The sequence below is a fragment of the Lethenteron reissneri genome, chromosome 8 (genome assembly GCF_015708825.2).
Source record: "Lethenteron reissneri isolate LAM-NWPU_2019-01 chromosome 8, ASM1570882v1, whole genome shotgun sequence".
NCBI classification, from domain to species: Eukaryota; Metazoa; Chordata; class Hyperoartia; order Petromyzontiformes; family Petromyzontidae; genus Lethenteron; species Lethenteron reissneri.
Window position 1 is genome coordinate 7,598,908 of NC_083786.1, and position 16,361 is coordinate 7,615,268.

The following is a 16,361-nucleotide window of genomic DNA, read 5'->3' on the forward strand; positions in this document are numbered from 1 at the left end:
TGCCCAGTAGCAGCGTCCTTCACGAGCCTCCTCCACTGAGGCCGATCTTGACACCGCTGGTACCAGTCATCGGCAAGTCTACTACACACTCACACGCACGCAAGACAGAGGCACAACGCACGTGGGGTAGTGTTTGTGTGTGCCAGGAGAGTGTGTGACACCCATCCACTCGAGTACCGTGGCGGCATTCACACGTGCTCGCGAACAGAAACTTGCCCATAAAGTCTGTTCGGGCTGTAACGGGGTAATCTCTGTCGAGTGTGTGGGGAGCTGTGGCGCAGCGGTTAGCGCGCTGGCACTACGAACCCGGGGAGATCCAAAGTTCCATTCCCGCTCATGGCCAACACCAGTCATGATGATCTGTACAGGTCCTGGGGCCTCCTCTAGGTCGACTCAGCCTCAAGTGAGCACCTTGCGCATCGCGCTAACCCCCCCCCCCCTTCCCCATGGACCTTGTTGGCTTTCACAGCTTTCTCGAAAACAGCACTTGCCCCTAGCAGACTGGCGAGACTATACGTGGGGGGGGGGGGGGTGGAGGAACCTTTGTCTTTGCCTGTGTGTGCGCAGCGGCGTTGATCTGCCACCTGCATTCTCGCGCTTAGCAACCGTCGTGTGCCTCTCTGTGTGTGGCCGCGTGTTTTCACGCCACCTCCGTGTTTGCACGGGGAAACGGCGTTGCGCGTGAACGTCCGGCCGCCTTTGTCTTCCCGTATTCACACGTGGTGAGATGGTGGTGGGGGGGGGGAGTGTGTGTTGCTGGGAGAAGTGGAGGGTGGGTGGGTGGGTGGGGAAGAAGATGAAAGTGCGGGAGGGGGGGCGCTGCCGATCCGCTTATCCTAAATGATATATGGGTGTTGTGACAGTGCCCTTCAATACCGCCACCTTGTGTGTGTAGGTGTGTTAGTGTAGTGGTGTTAGCGTAGTGGTGTTAGTGTAGGTGTGTTGATGGGGAGCGGTGGTGTAGCGGTTCGCGCGCTGCGCTATGAACCCGGCGACCCGAGTTCGATTCCCGCTCACGGCCAACACCGGTGACGATTATCTGAACCGGTCCCGGGCCTCCCTGAGGTCAACTCAGACGCAAATGGGTACCTGGTGCGGTGTAAAAAATAAAAATAGTTGCCACTGGGGAGACAAAGTGCGGTCGGGTGTGATGCTGGCCATCCCATGCTGTCTCGCTGACAGCACTTGCCTCAACAGTCTGTTTAGGCTAGACGGGGGATCTTTATCTTTGTTGGTGCAGGTGTGTTAGTGGAGGTGTACATGCGTGAGTCTAGGTGGAGAACGGTGGCGCAGCGGTTAGCTCACTGTGTCCATCCAGCCCGTATTGAGTGCTCGGCACGACGTGCAAACATCAGCACCGGGGAGACAAAGGCGGCCGGGCGTGGTTCTGCCCACCCCCATCGTGTGCCGTTCTGGCTTTAATAGGTGCTCGCTAACAGCACTTGCACCAACAGTTTGTGTGGGCTACACGGGGGGTCTTCGTATTGTGTTAGTGTACGTGTGTTTGCGTACTGCGTAATGGGGAGCGGTGGTGTAGCGGTTAGCGCTACGCTGCGCTACGAACCCGGCGACCCGGGTTCGATTCCCGCTCACGGCCAACACCCAGTGACGATTATCTGAAACGGTCCTGGGTCTCTCCTAGGTCGACTCAGCCTCAAACTGGGGAGACAAAGGCGGTCGGGCGTGGTGCTGACCACCCACCTCCTCGTGTGCCGTTCCGGCCTTTCATAGGTGCTCGCGAACAGCACTTGCCCCAACAGTCTGTTAAGGCTATACGGGGGGTCTTTGTCTTTGTACTGCGTAGGCGTGTGTTAGTGCAGGTGGTGTGCTCGCCGCGCTACGAACCCGGCGACCTGAGTTCACACCCGTTGGCGCGTGCTATCTAAAGCGGTTATGGAACTGCCCTAGATCGACTCAGCCGAAATCTTCGGTGTGTAAACATCGGCACTGGGGATATAAAAACGGCCGGGAGTAGCGCTGTCCACACCTACCCCATTATACCTCGTTCCCGGGGCTTCGTAGGTGCGACTCGCTAACAGCACTTGCCCCAACAGCCTGTGTGGTCCTTCACGGGGGTCTTTGTGTGTGTGTACATCATTGTGTGTGTGTGTGTGTACATCATCGTCTTTGTGTGTGTGTACATCATTGTGTGTGTGTGTACATCATTGTGTGTGTGTGTACATCATTGTCTGTGTGTGTGTGTACATCATTGTCTGTGTGTGTGTGTACATCATCGTCTTTGTGTGTGTGTGTGTACATCATTGTGTGTGTGTGTACATCATTGTGTGTGTGTGTACATCATTGTGTGTGTACATCATTGTCTTTGTGTGTATGTGTACATCGTTGTCTGTGTGTGTGTGTGCATCGTTGTCTGTGTGTGTACATCATTGTCTCTGTGTGTGTGTACATCATTGTCTCTTTGTGTGTGTACATCATTGTCTCTGTGTGTGTGTGTGTGTACATCGTTGTCTGTGTGTGTGTGTACATCGTTGTCTGTGTGTGTGTGTGTACATCGTTGTCTGTGTGTGTGTACATCATTGTCTTTGTGTGTGTGTGTGTACATCGTTGTCTGTGTGTGTGTGTATATCGTTGTCTGTGTGTGTGTGTGTACATCGTTGTTTGTGTGTGTGTGTACATCATTGTCTTTGTGTGTGTGTGTACATCGTTGTCTGTGTGTGTGTGTACACCGTTGTCTGTGTGTGTGTGTGTGCATCATTGCATTTGTGTGTGTGTGTACATCGTTGTCTTTGTGTGTGTGTGTTCATCGTTGTCTGTGTGTGTGTGTGTGTACATCGTTGTCTGTGTGTGTGTACATCGTTGTCTCTGTGTGTGTGTGTACATCATTGTCTTTGTGTGTGTGTGTACATCGTTGTCTGTGTGTGTGTGTACACCGTTGTCTGTGTGTGTGTGCATCATTGCATTTGTGTGTGTGTGTGTGTACATCGTTGTCTGTGTATGTGTGTGTACATCGTTGTCTGTGTGTGTGTGTACATCGTTGTCTCTGTGTGTGTGTGTACATCATTGTCTGTGTGTGTGTACATCATTGTCTCTTTGTGTGTGTACATCATTGTCTCTTTGTGTGTGTACATCATTGTCTCGGTGTGTGTGTACATCATTGTCTTTCTGCAATCTCGCTCCGTGGCCTTCAATCCCTGGCCGGCCGACTCATTGCATCACCCCCCTCCTCGCTTCCACCCCTTATACCCCCCCACCTCTCCCCTTCTTCCTTAACCTCCACTCACCTCCCCCTGACCTCGACATGTCTCCACTCACTGCTCCCAGGGCCCCCTCCTCACCTCTGCTCCCTTCATTTCACATCTCGCCTCCCCCTCCACCCCCACTCTGCTCACTTCTCATCATCTTGCCAACTCCTTTAGTCACCACTCACCTCTCCCTCCCCCTCCCTCCCTCTCCCTCTCTCTCTGGAACCCCCCCCCCCCTCGTCTCCCTAGCCCTGTGGTGCGACTTTGAGGATCAGTGCCGGTGGGAGGTGAGCAGAGAAATCCCGGACTGGATCGTGAACTCATCCGACACGGATTCTGGATCGGGTGAGTGACCCACTCCCCCCCCCCACCCACCGCCCTTAGCGACAGAATACTCCAACCGAGAGGTTCGGTTCCAGGATATCGAGAGGGTGGCCCTAAATGAACCACGACACCTCGCTTGCTGATCTCGTTAAGGAGCATAAACCACCATCAAGCAAACTCGGTTGGACATCCTCGAAACAGCCACTTCTGGGCCGGCACATCGAACAGCAACGGTGGTCACCGCATCGCGGGGCGCTTTCTGATGCGCTTCTGCGGCCGTCTGGAACGTTCTCTTCCATTACGATATTAGGAAGCCACGTGGAGCTAAGCACTTTTTAATATCTAGATTTGCAAGGTTATTCCTTTAGAAGCAGCTTTTGTGTTTAGTTTGTTGTCTTTCACCCGCACCTCCGATGAGCGCGGTTGGCTACGTACGGTGCGAAAGAAGTTCAACTTGCATGCATGGGGTACTTGGCCTTCTCTTCTACGCTGGAGGAAGTGGGAGTACCCACACTTCTCCCCGCCACACGCCACCAGCCGATCGATAAATGCGGGTGACGACTTTAAGAAACGTTACAAAAAATATATGGCACTTGGATTTGTAAATAATCAGCGGTTTGAAATTACGTAATATTTCAGTCCCTCCAGAAAAACGCGATTATGCGATCGCAAGATTCCACGCAAAATCAGCCAAAGTCCGCATATTTATGCGGGGGGCGCGTTTTTTCAAATACGCCGCACTTTCGCCGCATAAATTGCAGATTTCCGCGCGCAAAATATGCGGGCTTGCATGATTTCATAATCCCCGCATTTTCGTTGCAAAAAGTCACATATATCTTAGCAGAAAGTTGAAAAATGTTGCGTTTACTTCACACAAGCGCAGCCATTTCCCCTGTTGCCATGGGAACGTTATGAAGTGTTAGAGGCTACGTAGTTAGTTTTATTCAGGAGTTTATGCAACTTTACAGTTGAAAGATTGCACTTTTTTGTTAGTAGTATGTAAATTTACATTACTGTAAGACTGTACTGTTACTGTATTGCTTACGTTACTGTGCACTGAAAACACTTATTTTAACAGAAGATGTCTGTTTTGTATAGCTACCTCTGTAAAACAGGAAGCACACATTTTATTTTTTAATATTTTATTTATTCATTTTTACAGAAGTTGTAGCATATTCATTTTGTAAAGCTACAGAACTTGTTCGACTCAATGTTTTGTAAGTTTGAGCCATCTGTTTGTTAAGGTCTGAAATAAAACAAGATGAGAACTTAAATATTCCCAGCACTTTCTGTGATGTAGTATGCTTGCTTATCATAGGAAGTAATAAGAAATGACTCTTTACATTAAAGTAGTAGCCTAGTGAATAGGGTGTTGGGGGAATCACTTTTTTTTCTCTTTTTCATCAAACCGCAATTTTTGCAAGTTTCCGCAATTTAATCGCATAAAACTGCATAAATATCCCGCATATTCCATCGCATTTTTTAAGAAAACGTGCCGCATAATCAACGATTTTTGCCCGCAACAATCACCAAAAAACTCCGCGTTTTTCTGGAGGGACTGATATTTATGCACACCACATAAAACATCCCGCGTATAGCCTCATTGTATAGAGTGCTGTTAGCGAGCACCTATTAAGGCCAGCATGGTCGCTCCAATGGGTGGCGTGAACAGTACCAAGCCCATCCGCCTTTGTCTTCCCAAGTGCTGATGTTTCCGCACCGCACCAGGTGCTCGATTTAAGGCGGAGTCGACCTCGTGGCGGCATATCCACGGTTCAGACAGACAGTATCGCCACTGGCGGTGAGCGGCAGTCGACCTCGGGTCGTAGCGCAGTGTGCTAACCACTACCTCCACCGCTCCCCCTCCCTCCCTCTCCACCCTCCCTGTTGCCCCAGGACACTTTCTCACCCTGAGCCCCGCTAGCCACCACCACCACCAGTGGCCCGAGGATGGGGACGCAGGGATCGAGGGAGGGGAGGATCCCGGTGCGGTGCCGGTGCCGGGGGGGTTTGACGCGCGGCACGGTGACCACGCGGTCCTCGCGACGAGTCCGGCTCTGGGGTTCGCCGCCCGCGGCTGCCGCTTCTGTGCCGGGGTCGCGGCCCGGCGACTCGGGGCCACCCGGAACGGCCCCTCGTGGGACCTGCGCGTGTCCGTCCACGGCCCCTCTAACGCGCGTGTCATCGCCTTCGCGAACCTTACCCTCGGTGAGGAACGGTGAGTGGCTTCTCTGATCTTTATGTATCTACCATGAAGTACTCCGCTATTTGTACGACGATCCCATCAGATGGAACATGTCCTTAGTGCACGTGTCCAGTAAATCTGTGTAGTGACTGAGTCAGAGACACGAAGAGTGGGAGGCACTCTGTTTATTAACGCGGCCTGACAGTGACACTTGGTAACTACGGCTCCCAGTCAGGACAGCTGCTAGGCTACCTGACTGGCGACGCCGAGACGGTGAAGACTCCGGCAGCAGCAGCAGCACAACGGTGACCCCACTCCACACGACAGCCCCGAGGTCCCCTACCGGAGCCCCTCTATTAATCTCAGCGCGGCCTGGCCCCGCCCCCGGCCACGCCCCCTTTCTAGAACCTACTAGCGGGTTCCTCGATGTGCCACTTTTACCTTTCCCCTAGATCCCGCTCTGGTCTATCACGTGACCTGCTGACGTCAGGGCTGCTCTAGCTGCAGATCCCCTTCCCCGCCAGCAGCCAGCGCTACGCTGCTACGTGACCGATTCTATGTCACTACACTTGCAGTACGCACACACCGTACACGCACAGTACACACACAATGTTGTCACACGTCCGACCGCATAGCCACATGTAGAGTGAATTCAAACCACATAAAATAGCGAATCGTGGGTAGAAATAGGTGAGCCGCATATAAGCACCGCTGCCAACACAGCCATCAGAAGAAGCAGCGAGGCCATTATTGTATCCGTGCTCATAAATCCACAACACAAGTTGCAGGGTTAACCCTACGGGAACCCTGGCACGCAAAGATGGAATGGTCGTCCACGCGGCGTGTGTGTACGCGCAATGAGAAACAAGCACTCGCATCACGACACCGCGTTCACAGCGTAATACTATTAATGTAGACGACGACGATGATGACGGTGAGAGGTAAGAATGTATTACTGCCCCCCCCCTCCGTGCGAATTTACAGAAATTGACCCGAGCGTTGACCCCAATACGGAAACGAATTTCCGAGCAAGGGGCAAAACATTGTTTCGTGAAGAACATCTACAGATGCAGCACGTGCACAATAGGCATAGACAAAGATCCCCCATATAGCCCTTAGCAGACTGTTGGGGCAAGTGCTGTTAGCGAGTAGCACCTATGACGGCAGGCGTGATGCAGAATTGGCTGGGTTTGGCCTCTGCACCACGCCCGGCCGCCTTTGTCTCTCCCAAGCGCTGATGTTTACACACCGCACCAGGTACTCGTGTAAGGCTGAGTCGGCCTCGGTGGTATCGCCTAGGACCGGTTCGGATATTCTCCCCGCTGATGTTGGCCGTGAGCGGCAGAGCGCGCTAATCACTGCGCCACCGCTCCCTGTACATACATACACACGTGAAATCACGTGTTTAATTAATAAACATGTTCGTCGATAACACTGTCCGACCTTACAATAAAACAAATAGATGAGAGGAGTGTATGTGCTATCAATAATTGATGCGCTATGAAGAAGGGCTATTGCTCGAAACGTCAACTCTCATATTTATTATTTTCCTTTGAAGGCCACACACACACAAGCATAATTATTATTGGTGAACCCGTTAAATTGTTGGTGATTGTGTTTGTAGTGCAGCGGTTAGCGCGCTGCGCTACAAACCTGGCGACCCGAGTTCGATTCCCGCTCACGGCCAACACCGCCGACGATTACCTGAACCGGTCCTGGGCCTCTCCTAGGTCGACTCAGCCTCAAATGAGTACCTGGCGCGGTGCATAAAAAATATCGATACTCGGGAGACAAAGGCGGCCGGACGTGGGTGCTGGCCACCCACCCACCCCCTCATTATAATTTAGAATGTCAACAATTTGTCGCTACGATCAGGACATTGCTGCTACTCACACACTTACACCAACTCCATGACGGGGGGCTGGGTGGAGGTCGGGGTGGGGTGTCAGCTGGGAGGCGGGGATCGCTCACGGGCGGATGTCGTTACGTGGCCTCGAGTTATAACCTCCGGGAAACAATCGCGAAAATATGACCCTGGAGTCGCGATAATTTTCTCGCAGGGCAACGCGCAAATTCTTGATCTCGCATAGCTTCGACAAATAATTTGGCGATGCCGCAGCTGCTGCCGCTGTTGATTTAACAGAAGTACAAAGACAAAGACCACCCCCCCCCCCCCCCCCGTGTAGCCTTGATTTGGCGCTTTCGTGACTGCATGAATTACTCTTTGGTTCTTTTGGTAAAGTCACGTAGAAAGAGAAAATTATGAATTAAATACTAGCATGCGACGTTTCGATTGCAACACAAGCAATCATCATCAGGTACAAATGAAAGAGAAAACAAAACCTAGTAAGCTTAGAAATATAATGCAATACAACACAGAGAGTCGGCTAACATAACAGTCAACACCCTACCTGGTTGATTACGTTCTTCCAAAGATTGCAAAATTTAAGAGAGAGATTAAACACAGAACCACTACACACACACACAGGGCCACTGATGGCTGGCTCTGATGGCGCACTAACCACCACTACACTACTGCCCCCTCCCCAACACACACACACACACAGGGTTACTGATGGCTGGCACTGATGGTGCACTAATCACCACTACACTACTGCCCCCTCCCCAACACACACACACACACAGGGTAACTGATGGCTGGCACTGATGGTGCACTAATCACCACTACACTACTGCCCCCTCCCCAACACACACACACACAGGGTTACTGATGGCTGGCACTGATGGTGCACTAATCACCACTACACTACTGCCCCCTCCCCAACACACACACACACACAGGGTTACTGATGGCTGGCACTGATGGTGCACTAATCACCACTACACTACCGCTCCCCTCCCCAACACACACACACAGGGCCACTGATGGCTGGCTCTGGTGGTGCACTAACCACCACTACACTACCGCTCCCCTCCCCAACACACACACACAGGGCCACTGATGGCTGGCTCTGGTGGTGCACTAATCATCACTACACTACCGCTCCCCTCCCCAACACACACACACAGGGCCACTGATGGCTGGCTCTGGTGGTGCACTAATCATCACTACACTACCGCTCCCCTCCCCAACACACACACACAGGGCCACTGATGGCTGGCTCTGGTGGTGCACTAATCATCACTACACTACCGCTCCCCTCCCCAACACACACACACAGGGCCACTGATGGTTGGCACTGATGGTGCACTAATCACCACTACACTACCGCTCCCCTCCCCACCACACACACACACAGGGCCACTGATGGCTGGCACTGATGATGCACTAACCACCACTACACTACCGCTCCCCTCCCCAACACACACACACACAGGGTTACTGATGGCTGGCTCTGGTGGTGCACTAACCACCACTACACTACCGCCCCTTTCCCCACCACACACACACACAGGGTTACTGATGGCTGGCACTGATGATGCACTAACCACCACTACACTACTGCCCCTTTCCCCACCACACACACACACAGGGTTACTGATGGCTGGCTCTGGTGGTGCACTAACCACCACTACACTACCGCCCCCTCCCCACCACACACACAGGGCCACTGATGGTTGGCACTGGTGGTGCACTAACCACCACTGCACTACCGCTCCCCTCCCCACCACACACACACAGGGCTACTGGTGGCTGGCACTGGCGGCGCGTGTGCGTGGGCGTCGGGCGGCTGGAGTCTTCGTCCAGGCTCTCCCTCTCTTGCCGCGGCTCTCCGCGGACAGCCCTGGCTCTTGACGACCTGGGACTCATCGACTGCCAGCCAGGTGCAGTGAGTGCCGTGGGAGTGAGCGGTCAGCACCCGCGCCCGATCCTCCGTTTGACTCCCCCGCCGTCACGATGTTTACACGCCGCGCCAGTTTCTCGTTCGTGTTTGTTGAACTTCTTTCGCACCGCACGTAGCCAACCGTGCGAATCGGAGGCGCGCGGGGGAAGGACAAGAAACTTAACGCGAAAAAAAAGTTCGAACAAAAATTTTATTTTGTCACTATAGGTGATGATTTAAATGTGCACTGCTCCAGTGGCTTTCTAACAACGGCAGGAAGAGCGTTCCAGACGGCCGCAGAAGGGCCGTGACCACCGTTTTTGTTCGATGGTTAGACAAAAGCCATTGCGGGGATGGTGTGTCCGTCCGTGTGTGTGTTGTGGGGAGCGGTGGTGTAGCGGTTAGCGCGCTGCACTACGGACCTGGCCACCCGAGTTCGATTCCCGCTCACGGCAAACACCAGTGACGATTATCTGAACCGGTCCTGGGCCTCCCCTAGGTCGACTCAGCCTCAAATGAGTACCTGGTGCGGTGTGTAAACATCGCCACTAGGGAGACAAAGGCGGTCGGGCGTGGCGCTGGCCACCCACCCTCTCGTGTACCGTTCCGGCCTTCATAGGTGCTCGCTAACAGCACTTGCCCCTACAGTCTGTTAAGGCTATACGGGGGATCTTTTGTGTGCGTTAGCGGTGGTGTGGGGGGAGCGGTAGTTTAGTGGTTAGCGCACCGCACTACGAACCCCTGCCGCCAGAGTTCGATTCCCGCTCGCGACCAACCACAGTGGCGGATATTTGGACCGGTCCGGAGCCTCACAGAAGTCGACTCAGCTGCCTTTAACGAGTACCTGGTGTGGGGGAGACAAAGGCGGCCGGGCGTGGTCCTGGCCACCCACCTCCTCTGTGTGCCGTTCTGGCTTTAATAGGTGCACACAAACAGCACTTGCCCCGACAGTCTGCTAGTGGCTATACGGGGGAATCCTCATCTTCGTGGTGGTGTGTGCGGTGGTGGTGATGATGATGATGATGTGTGCGATCAATAATGGCCGTCGCCCATGACGTTGTTTTTGTTTTCCTTTCAAGGCCACACACACACCGAGTGCTGTTGACGACCGCATTGCGATTGGCTGTTTGTTTGTTTGTTTGTCACTGAACGCACAACACAATCGGGCGCAACGTGTAGAGGTAACATTACAGCAGCAGCTTAAATAAATTAACAGACAATTACTAACACTCCTTGCATCTTAACATCGCGATTGATGGCGACTAAATGCGATGGCGTTCATCATCCAGCAGTGGATCGACAAGGGTGGGGGGAGGGGCTGCGCATTAATTGTATCAGTATCATGATCGTTGCCGGTAGTAGTAGTATGCTATTATTATTAATAATAAAGTGAAGTTACGAGTGTGGTGGCCGCGTGTGCACGCGCTCCGGTCTCGAGGCTGGAGTGCCCCTCGTGTGCGACTCGAGCCAGAACGAGCCGCTCGCCGCGTCCCACTCCGCGACCTCAAAGGGCCCAGAGGGGTGGGGGGGGGTACGGGGTGGGGGGTACAGAGGTGGGGGGGGGGGGGGTACAGAGGGGGGGGGGGTAACAGAGGGGGAGGGTACAGAGGGGGAGGGTACAGAGGGGGAGGGGGGTGCAGAGGGGGAGGGGTTACAACAACATCATCATCATCAACATCATGAAGATCATCATCAACAACATCAACATCATCAACATCATCATCAGCAGCAGCGTGCTCACAAACGTCGCGATGCGCCACCGCCTCACCAACGTGTCCTGCAAAGGCGCACTCACATTGATGAACGCTCAATATTGTTATTCATATTATTATCATCATCATCATTGTTATAATTCTGCTGGTTTACCTGCAGGAAAGCCTCACTGAGTCTTGGGACTGTTTTCACGGGGTCCTTTCCAGGTTTTTGCAGTACGGGGGGGGCGGGGAGCGATGATTGCTGCTTTGCTTGTGATCCCAATTGAGTAATTCACGGTGCAACTTTACGATTTTTTTTTCTAATTAAGGGGGCTGGACATTTTTTGCTACTATTGTGTTTACATTCCCCCCCCCTCCCAATTCGTTATTTTAATCCCGATTGCGCAACGGGCGTCACGGGACGAAGAATCCATTCGGAAATCTCTGCGGAGGCAACGCGAACGGTCAGCGGAAGTTGATGTCGCAGAACTACATCTGTGAGATCCCTTCGCACGGTTGGGAGCGGTGCAATCTCACCGGCTCTGCCACCGAGTGGAATGTTTGTCGCGTGACGGTCAAAGCGATGTTTAATTTCATCGGAGCTGGAATGTCACCGATTGCTACGCGATGGGTGTTTGTCCGTTAGTCTGGGAGCGAGGGTGGTGACGAGTGTTGATTGCTCTGCGTGCGTTATATGATTTGAATATTGGTAGGAACCTCCTGGTTACACCAGACCACAGGGGATTATTGTGTCCGTCCGTCCGTCGTGCATCCAAAAATGGGAGGGGTGGGGCTGGGTGGAGAGGGGAGGGTGGGGAGGGGCTGGGTAGGGAGGGTGGGGAGGGGCTGGGTGGGGAGGGGAGGGTGGGGCTGGCTGGCTGGGGAGGGGCTGATCACCCCGTGGTGCCCTTATAAAACTCAACGTTTAACCTACTCACGCCGGCTTGTGCCCGCCCTCACAGTCGGGCATATTTGCGGAATACACCACGCCGCCGTTGACCCTGGCCATTGACCGAGCAACCCAACGTTCCTACCAGCTCCCTCCGCAGTAATGTGTTCACACTCGTGGCCGTTTAGAGTAATTTGGCTGCTATAATTTCCACATGATAAGTCACTTTGTTGAGCTATCATTAGTGACCAGGTCGCTGATGAAAAAGAGCCGAATAGCTCAGTGCGCCTTACGTGGTAAAAAAAATTAACCCGTAAAAACAAAGTTTTTCACTATAAATCCTTTATATGCGTGGCGGCTAGAGTCCTCTCGTCCTCTGACTTGAGATGGCTGCCACCTATGAGTCAGATGATTGCCTGCCACCATTAAGCAATTGGTAATTAAATATAATTTTTTCCCTAAAAAGTGTAACATTTTGGAAAAAAAACTTTCACGAAAATAAATTTTCACGCACAACGAGTCTGTGTGCAAAATGTCAGTTCGATTGGATCACGGGAAGTGGGCTAAAAAACGACCGAAAGATTTGCACGGTCGTATACGCGCAAGCAAGCAAGTGAACTTAATATAAAGGATTTAAAAATATATATATTCGTGGTTCTTTCGGTAAAGTCACGTAAAGTCACACCTGATGATGATTGCTTGTGTTGCAGTCGAAACGTCGTGAGAATTTAATTGTTTTATATTTTTATTATTTTATTATATCCCTTCTACGTGACTTTACCGAAAGAACCAAGAATACGAATCCCTGCAGTCACGAAAGCTTTAAATCAAAAACATATATAATTAAGTTTTCCACGTCGTTGAGCTTGTAATTTGTGACTGCCAGGTCGCTTCTGAAAAAGAGCTACTGAGCTCATTGGGGCCTTACCTGGTTAAACTAAATGTTTAGTTTAGTTTCTGAGACCCGGCGAGATGGCGGGCATCCGGACTGACATGGGTTGGCGTGCATCGTTGTTTTTTTCCGGGTGTTACGTTCATCGCACGAGCAGACAAACATCCTTGAAGTAAATCAATCGGGTCCCCACTCATGGCGGAATGTGTGACCACGTGTCTGCCCCCTGGAACCACTTGAAACGCGAGAACCACGGCATTTTGTCCCATGCATAAGGTCCTTCCTCTCCCATGATTGCCCTCTCGCTCGCCCGCCCGCGCGAAACTCTCCAATCGCCATGCAACCTGCCCAGACACGCGCTTGCGTTTCAAGCCAAGTGGTTTGTGCGTCTGTGTGTGTATACGTGTGTGTGTATACGTGCGTGTCTGTGTGTGTGTACGTGTGGGGAGCGGTGGTGGAGCGGTTAGCGCGCTGCGCTACGAACCTGGCGACCCGGGTTCCATTCCCGCTCACGGCCAACACCAGTGACGATTATCTGAACCGGCCCTGGGCAAACATCGCCACTAGGGAGACAAAGGCGGCCGGGCGTGGTGTTGGCCACCCACCCCCTCGTGTGCCGTGCCGGCCTTTATAGGTGCTCGCTAACAGCATTTTCCCCTACAGTCTGTTAAGGCTATACGGGGGATCTTTATCTTTGTGTGTGTGTGTGCGTGGAGCAGTAGTGTAGTGGTTAGCGCGATGCGCTGCGAACCCGGCGACCCGAGTTCGCACGGCCAACACCGGTGACGATTATCTGAACCGGTCCTGGGCCTCGCCTAAGTCGACTCAGCCTCAAATTTAATGATGCTACGTTGGCACTGCGGTTGCATAAGCACAAATCATATTTTAAAAAATTGATACATTCGTCAAAAAGCACGACCATAACGAGGAAACCATTAGTATATAAAATAGGCAACGTTTCGGGCAAGGGCTCTTCTTCATGGCACATAAACAGAAAGGCCAGGGAGAGGATGATAAGACTTGGAGACTGCACTTAACACCATGGAGCCTGATAAGAATGAAACAAATATATTCTGATAACCACTTTCTAAACAATAGTTAGGCTTACATAATAGTAGCGATTGAGTCACAGACAATAATAATCATACTAAAACTCATTACCCATTTATATTAGTAAATATTGCTGGGACATTTGAGCAAGGAATCGATGTATCTTTCTGATGAGATGCAACGCATGATAGCAGACAACGTGTGTGTGCGTGCGCGTGTGTGTGTACGTGTGTGTGTGTGTGTACACGTATGGGGAGCGGTAGTGTAGCGGTTAGCGCTCTGCGCTACAAACCTGGCGACCCGGGTTCGATTCCCACTCACGGCCAACATCGGTGACGATTATTTGAACCGGTCCTGGGCCTCCCCTAGGTCGACTCAGCCTCAAATGAGTACCTGGTGCGATATGTAAACATCGCCACTGGGGAGACAAAGGCGGTCGGGCGTGGTGCTGGCCACCCACCCCCTCGTGTACCGTTCCGGCCTTCATAGGTGCTCGCTAACAGCACTTGCCCCTACAGTCTGTTAAGGCTATACGGGGGATCTTTATCTTTGTGTGTATACGCGTGTGTGTGTGTGTGTACACGTGCGCGCGTGCGTATGCCAAACTTCTTTCGCACCACACGTAGACAACCGTGCCGATCGGAGGTGCGGGGCTACTCGGGACGTCCCAGGAGGAGACGGATTGCTACTCTGCGCCCCAGAATCCCAGGACGAGCATCCGGCGGCGGCCACGGAGGGGCGCCGCGCGGCTCGGCGGGAAGAGAAGGCCGCAAACTTCGAGTTCTCGGAGAAGCGCCCGTCCCTGAACACCGAAGGCGAGCAGTGCGCATGCGGTCACCGCTCGCCCGCACGTGCACGGAACAATCTGCACGGGGCAAAGGTCCCCCCCCCCCCCCTCCGTGTAGCTGTCGAACAGGCGAGGGAGGTTGGGTCAAATTCATATTCTCGGTTCTTTCGGTAAAGTCACGTAGATAAAACAATAAAAAAATAAAAAATAATAAAAATTACAAATAAATGAAAAATAAAAGCAAAAAACCCACGACGTTTCGACCGCAACACAAGCGGCCTTCATCAGGCGGAGAGAAAAGAGGGGGCAAGCCTCCAAATGCAACTGCTTAGAGCGCTGTTGGCGGAGGGGGGGGGGTACGTGTGAGGACGAGATGCGTTCGTAATAGAATGAAGTTAGCAAATTCCTCGGGGGTTTTTACCCCCGATATTAGGGAGCCACTGAAGCTGTCCACTTTTAAATCGTCGTCGCGATTGAAAACTAATTTCTCTCGAGAACTGCTTTTCGCTCTTGGTTTGTTGTCCTTCCTCCGGGCAACTCCGATGAGCGCGGTTGGCTACGTACGGTGCGAAAGAAGTTCAACACGCATACGTGGGGTACTTGGCCTTCTCTTCTACGCTGCATGAGGTGGCAGTACCCTCACTTCTCCCCGCCACACGCCACCAGCCGATCGATACATGCGGGTGACGACTTTAAGAAACGTTACTAAACAAATATACGGCACTTGGATTTGTAAATAATCAGCGGTTTGATATTACGTTATATTAATGCACACCACATAAAACATCCCGCGTACAGCCTCATTGTATAGAGTGCTGTTAGCGAGCACCTATTAAGGCCTGCATGGTCGCTCCAATGGGTGGCGTGAAAAGTGCCAAGCCCGTCCACCTTTGTCTCCCCAATGCTCATGATCTTATTGGTTCTTTCGGTAAAATCACGTAGAAGGGAAATAATAAAATAGACGCTGTCTTTCAGACGCTGTCTTTCCGACAGACCTGGTCTTCACCTGATGACGGCTGCTTGCGTTGTGGCCGAAACGTCGTGAGAATTATTTTATTATGTTGTATTTTTTATTATTTTATTATTTCCCTTCTACGTGACTTTACCGAAAGAACCAAGAAGATGAATCCCTGCAGTCACGAAAGCTTTAAATCGAAATGTAATGCTCATGATGTTTACACACGACACCAGGTATGCATGCATTTGAAGCCTCCCCCAACCCCCCACCCGTCCCGTGGTAGCGAAACGTCGGACATCTTGCCGAACTAACTGAAAACACATAAGGGGGGGGGGGGCATGCAGCAGCATCAGCATCAACACAACCGCGAAAGAAAAAAAAGATATGACATCACGTTGTCGTATTTTTGAAAGTTAAGATGGCTTTTTTTTACGTGAGATCATCGGAGGGCGAATCTTTGCAGGAACCGCCGAGGGCGATGATTTTCGGGGGCGAGCATCGTCTGTGGATTCCCAGGGCAGGCGGGCGGCACTGCAGCACAGTTCACTCCACGTGTTTGCCCAGATGATGACGATGACGATGAGGAGGAGGATG

At 52.2% G+C, this 16,361-nt stretch overlaps 1 protein-coding gene across 3 annotated transcripts in view; it reads left to right on the forward strand.

The window, feature by feature from the left end:
* LOC133361896 (leukocyte tyrosine kinase receptor-like) overlaps positions 1-16,361 on the forward strand; it is a 77,345-nt gene that overhangs the window by 16,485 nt on the left and 44,499 nt on the right. For 2 of the 3 annotated variants that reach the window (XM_061580877.1, XM_061580884.1), the window contains 4 exons: positions 3,453-3,548; positions 5,424-5,745; positions 9,356-9,498; positions 14,649-14,837. In XM_061580877.1, coding sequence (XP_061436861.1) covers positions 3,453-3,548; positions 5,424-5,745; positions 9,356-9,498; positions 14,649-14,837 — 750 coding nt within the window. The remainder of the gene's footprint in view (positions 1-3,452; positions 3,549-5,423; positions 5,746-9,355; positions 9,499-14,648; positions 14,838-16,361) is intronic. The other variant, XM_061580888.1, reaches the window with a different exon arrangement.